Raw genomic sequence first — 6,131 nt, forward strand, 5'->3', positions numbered from 1 at the left:
TGTCATTTTTATAATTAATAAATTAATTATATTAAATTTAATGGTCCACTACTGTTGGCAATACTTCTAACCACCGCTTTTTGTCATATTCAGCGAACACAATGTGTCTCACTTTGTCAACATGGTAAAGTTAATGAGTGAATTGATCCACACCCGCTTATATACATTATGAGAGACTCTCCCAAACAATCAGAACGTACCTTATTTGTTATAAGGTCCTTACTAACCGAAGCAGGAAATTAACACCAGACATATTGCAACTCTGTTTGTGTACATTAACTTTGGCTGGTACGTTTGTGTAGTGCAGCTACTGTCGGAGGCCAGACAGTAGGTAAACTGTACCAGCCACTGTAGAAGGTAACAAGGCACTAATTTCTAGATCGTGCAGTAGCCTAAATGTCTCTATGGCTAGTTAACAAATAAAAATGGCTTCCAGATGTTGGGACCTGCTTGTCAATATGACATTGAGAGAATGAGCAGACACCTGGAGGACAGCCAACATGCACAGAGAGAGAGCAATAGTGTCACCACTCCTCCTCCTCTTCCATCTGATGGAGAAGTGGTACGATCGGGTGTGTTTCTGTCTCTCCTGTCTGTGCTGCAGGGTTTGAAGGCTGCTCCATGGTGCCCTCTATCTACCCGCTGGAGACGCTGCACAACTCACTCTCACTGAAGCAGGTGGACGAGTTCCTCAACACGATGTGTGAGAGCAGCAGCGAAGCCCACGCCAAAACCATGAAAGGTAGGCCTGCATAGTGAAGCAGCAACAACTATTGTATACCTGCTAGTCTGCCTTTCTTTAGTTTAGTTCTTCACCAGTTATGAAATGCAGACTAAAACTTTTCCAGTTCTAGTGCAGCAAATATTTTAAACACAAGTATGCCAATTTATTTCAAATGATTGAATTAAAAGAGAGGTACCTTTGCAAATTCTGGCCAGTTGAGAAAAGTGTTAATGTTATTAATGTATTTGTAAAATGTATCTATTTTAATCCTTTGAGCTATTTTGTAAGATATGTTTGCTTTAAAACTTTTATTATCAGTTGCATTTTGAGTATTTATGATTTAAAATACAGGCAGTCTTACTTGGACATTTGTTGTTGTGATGTAAATGATCATGTGATTCACAGACTGAAGGTAAGAATTCCTCAAGACAAACAAGAAATGATGAATGAATGACACAGAAGCATCAGGGAAGATGCCAAGTGCTTAATACCCTGACCAAATAATGTATTTGACTATTTGCGTTGATTTGAACTTGTCATATTCCTTTCTGTCCCTTTTTTAAAATTGAGGTCTATGTGCTAAAATTCCTATAATCCTGATGTGATACAGATGTTAACACCCATATATTAATGCTTAAAGTAATAATATATAGGATACGCTGGAGTAGAGGCAACAACAACTCTGGAAGTATTAAATACCGCACTGTGGTTCCATTAAATAAACTGAACTCAGTATATGACCTTTGGAAACTGATCTCAGTGTTGTTTTTCCCGTCTTCACTACAGCGCTCTCCAGCCTGTTCGACTCCCAGAGCCAGACGTCTCTCTACAGCCCTCAGCAGCCTCTGTCCTCCTCTGGATCTGAAACATCTCTTCGGCCAAGCCGACCACTGTGGTGTGAGTGTTTAAACGATTTCATGACATATGCAGTATGCAAGTCTGCTTCTATCTCTTCTGATACATGACCTTTGGGATTGAGAACTGTTACTGCAATGCAATGAAATGTGTGTGTGTGTAGAGATAGATTGGAAGAACACCGGTTTTAAAATTACATTCTGGCAGGTAAAATCTACATGTGCCTCTTAGTGGACACAATAATACATTTTTCATTCATATACTCCCGCTGCGTAGTGTTCAGTTTCTGATTCTGCCTCAAAGAAGGCTTTTAATCCTCCCATAGAGCCGATCTGCGGTCAGACTGTCACTGCACTGAGCAGCTCCCATGTGTGAAAATTAGTAACTATACCACAAAGTGATGCTGAAAAAGGCTGTGCATGCTCAGCAAAACCTGGATTAAGATAAAGAGGCCTTCTGCACGACCTTCAGGTAGATGGTAGCAGATGTGACCTGATGGGCTTCATTTATCTACAATGACCTCGTGGCTACAAATACTAACAGTATCATATCAAACATGCCACATATTCAGTCCCACAGCAGCTAAAAGATATGTGTCCTTGAACCAGGCTCAGAACTCGGGCTGCTAATGACTAATTTCATTTTATTTATGAATCTGTTGTTTTGATGAATATATAAATTATTTTTGTAAAAAAGAGAACGCTTTGCTCACAGCATGTTCTACAGAGCTGTCGCTGCTGGCAACGGCAATATAATTGAGAATAAAATAAACCACCAGTGTTTGTGGACTCACCATAAAAATATGATCAATTACGCAGACTCGGCAGCCTCATGAAGAGGTACAATGGGCCAAAAGGCTTTTAATATGTAAAAACAAAACAATTCATGTACTAATCAGTGATAGCAGACTGTTTGTTTGGTTTTTTGCCAACATTTATTTTTAGTTTATGTATATTTTCTTTCAGTTCATTGTTTTATAAACAAAAATGATGAACTGAGTTGGGATTGTCAACTGATGATTACAAGGTCAAGAATGAACTGCTAAAATCAAAATTGTTGGAGATAAATTCGATTCAAATCAATTAAATGCTTTACTGCTACTCTGAACACCAACTTGAATGACCATACATTTCTCTGGGTAAGAGCATGATCTAGACTAATGTGCATATTTGGTAAGTTGGAAGTTGGATCTTCTTCCTGAACCACCTCCTTTTTACAACATTAGCTGTATTTTAGTAAACACATTTAAAAAAGAAAGTCCCCTCAAAAAGTCTAGAAACAATCATAGAAGGTGAATAACAGCAGGATGTAAATGTATGGCAGGCCACCGTGTGGTTTACTTAGAAAACTAAACTAAAATAGGACTCTTAGAGAACATCACAGCCCCTTTAACAACTGAGCCCCTCCTTTTTAATGTCGAGGGTGGCCTCTTCTCCTCCTCTCCTCTTTTCCTCAATCTGTTCTTTTTGTCTTCTTTTTTGGTGAGGTGATTCATTTATCCTCCTGCCAGCTGATTGGTGAAGCGTCTACTGTCCTATATTTCTAGCTCTCATGTTTCCCCCTTTCTCATCCACCACTTGTGTATGTTATTTACATTGTGCACACTTTGGGTGCCTTTTTATCTCTGTCTTCCTCCATCCTGTCGGTACCTGCTCCAGATCTGGGTTGCCGTGACAGCCGATAACTCATTTAGCCTCATTTATCACACGGTGTGTGGGCAGAGATGGTGGAGGTTACATCAGGATGAATATGACACTTCTGCGGATAATATGACTATGTTTGTTCTCCTATAAGCTGTCCTGCAGTTACAGTCCTGTGTCACTCAGATAAAGCCCAGACATTCAGACACAGTCATTGAGAAAACTGAAGTGTGAAACACTTTGTAGTGGAGGGACTGTCGTGGGTGTAAATGTTCATTATTATATTGACTAATGAATGCACTGCAAGAAATCTTAGTCTAAAATGCTTAGAGTATATTTTAGATACACACATTGAGGTACATGTGGCATGACTAATGAACCCCCCCCCCCAAAAAAAACTAAAAAAACTGTTTTTATAAAGTTCTCCATGGCAACAGAAAATGAGGTGGTGAGGGGATGACGCTGTTGCTTTCCTGTTTTTGTGCCACATCACTCCCTCTTTGTTCAGTTTGTGTCCTTTCACTTGATGCACACACAGTAACAACTCACACTTCAACTCAGGGTGGCGTAAGGGACAGCAAGTAATGAGATTAATACTTCAATAAAATGTAGGTGTTGTTCCAGAGATTTAATCTGTTTTCAGGTTGAGGTCAGAGTTGTTTTGTATGATCTGTGAGTGCATTAACAGAGATAATTGACTGAATTGTATGTGTTTTTTTTAAAAGATGGCAGTATCCCCTCCAGTGCTGTATCCAGTGCAGGTCCCTCCTCCCCAATCACAGAGAGCTCCGGTTTGAACTTCAGCTTCAGTGAGTAGACGGTCTGTCTGGAAAAACACAAGGACTTCTGGGTATCTAAGGGCACGATTTGAAGACTTGTTTGTCTGCCTCTCTGTGCTTTCATTCATCTTTTCCCCTGCCCTTCTGCTCACATTCACAACAAACACTGGAGGAGATGCTGATTTTGGAGCGAGTCCAAGCAGTCGGACTGTAAATATAATCACTCAAACTGTACACGGACTCTTCCACTGCGCCCCTCGTACATCTGATCACCACACCCTCTCGCCAGAAAGAGACAACACACCTTCAACGGTGTCACTCATCTCTCACCACCTCCGTGCTCCTCTTCAGTTGGCCGACACATTCACAAACCAGCTCAGCTCAGAACAGTGCTTCAAGCCAACATTCACACCGGTTGTGCCTTTAGTTTAATTTGGATGCTGCCTATGCCAAAACAACAACAGTGCCTGCTGTTTGTGTTTTACCAAATGTAATCACCAAATGACACGCAGCTGCCTCAGTTTTGACCTTAGACATGTACGACTCAAATGCATTACAGACTGACAGAGTGTTAACTGTCATTGATTTGCATTTGAAATAGTTTTTTTTTTTTTCCATCCTCACTGTTTTGTGGCAGAAATGTGGTTGGCCAGTCGCAGCCAACCCTGACACAAAACAGGGAGTTGTTTTTTGAAATTCAAGTGAAATTTAGTACTTTGATAAACAGTCTGTGGTGTGTTTCAGCTGCTAATGTCTGTAAAAGGCTGAAAGTTAAAGCGTAAAGGAATAGTTTAGCAAAATACGCTTAAGACTATTCCTTTAAAAATATATACACATTATAGACAACTGCACATGTCTGGTTTATAAAAGTGAATCTGCTTGATGAGGTTGCAGATTAAATTCCGAAATAATGGACCTTAATCTGAGGCTATTCTGAACATAAATCTGATATACGAAGATAAACATCATGCAAATATCAGGTACTTTTATGATTTCAGAGATTACAAACTGATTAGTCTTGAGAGGATTTTAAAGTTATACATTGGCCCGCTTTGGTACCTGCTACAGTCCGTTCAGTTTACTTTATACAACCAAAATAACGAGAAAAAGTGTAAAACCCGAGCCAGCTTGATCAAACTGTATTTGTCTTTTCAATGGTATTCCGTTGTTCAGTGGAAACACAATTTATCTGTAAATGTGCCTCTAATTGACTTTGAAAGAAATATTTAAGAGAGTATTGTAGACACTGTGGGTTTCCTGCTGTATTTTTATTATTTTGTAGGGGTTTACAAATCACAATTGATTTCAAGAAGATCTGTGGTATAGTAGTATTTTGGAATTAAAGGGAAGAACCACTTGATTAAGTGAATAGTATACATGTACTTTTACATAAGGACGACTACCTGTTTGTGTCTGCTGTCAAACCAAATTACATGTTTATTTTAATGTTGAATTAATCAAATGATTGTTTCTAATGATTTAATGAGTGATACTCAGGTAGACATATCATGAATCTACAGATGGAAATTAGTTTTATCAACATTTGACTGAACTGGGGGTCAAGTCACTTTCAATTATTTTGAAAATGAATAAATTCAGTGGTGAATTTAGTAGTTTACGCTCCAAAGAAATACTTTTATTACTTTGACCAAAACTTTATAGTATTAAAGCTCTACCATAAAACCAAGACCTGATGTTTTATTATTGTAGAGCACCATGATATTATGTTCAGGCAGTTTTGTCTGCGACACGTATAAATGGGAGAAATAACTCCCCGTTCATTTCAAGCTGGTTAAATTGAAAATTAACTGACCCCCAAAACCTAGTTACACTTCCTGTAGAACAAATGTGTGTGTATATATTTTTTAGTCATCATGGAAAGACTTTTAGTTTTAGATTTGAATAGGACTAATGATTATTTTTTTTAACCGAACAGTGGGTTGATGTAGGTAATTTTAGTTGTGTATTTATGTGATTATTTAATGTGCTATTTAATGTCAGCCAAAGAGGTGTGTTTTATGAGTTTGGCTGCTGGAGAACAAAGTCGAGGTTTAATGTGTGTAAGAGTTCTGTCGATCTCTAGAGGTTCAGGTTGGGCTGTAACGGTGGAAAGAGGAAGATGAAGAGGGGGGG

The 6,131-nt window shown here is 38.8% G+C and overlaps 1 protein-coding gene across 1 annotated transcript in view; it reads left to right on the plus strand.

The window, feature by feature from the left end:
• Positions 1-6,122, plus strand: part of LOC118330123 (inositol hexakisphosphate and diphosphoinositol-pentakisphosphate kinase 1-like) — a gene marked incomplete at its 5' end in the record, with an annotated part of 14,885 nt that extends 8,763 nt beyond the window's left edge. Inside the window, 3 exon segments of the mRNA XM_035664551.1 lie at positions 605-742; positions 1,511-1,621; positions 3,945-6,122. Of these exon segments, the coding sequence (XP_035520444.1) occupies positions 605-742; positions 1,511-1,621; positions 3,945-4,036 (341 nt within the window).
• Positions 6,123-6,131: the final 9 nt, after the last annotated feature.

This window comes from Morone saxatilis, unplaced genomic scaffold (assembly GCF_004916995.1).
Source record: "Morone saxatilis isolate NCDOM2014 unplaced genomic scaffold, NCSU_SB_2.0 Contig2, whole genome shotgun sequence".
Taxonomy (NCBI): domain Eukaryota; kingdom Metazoa; phylum Chordata; class Actinopteri; family Moronidae; genus Morone; species Morone saxatilis.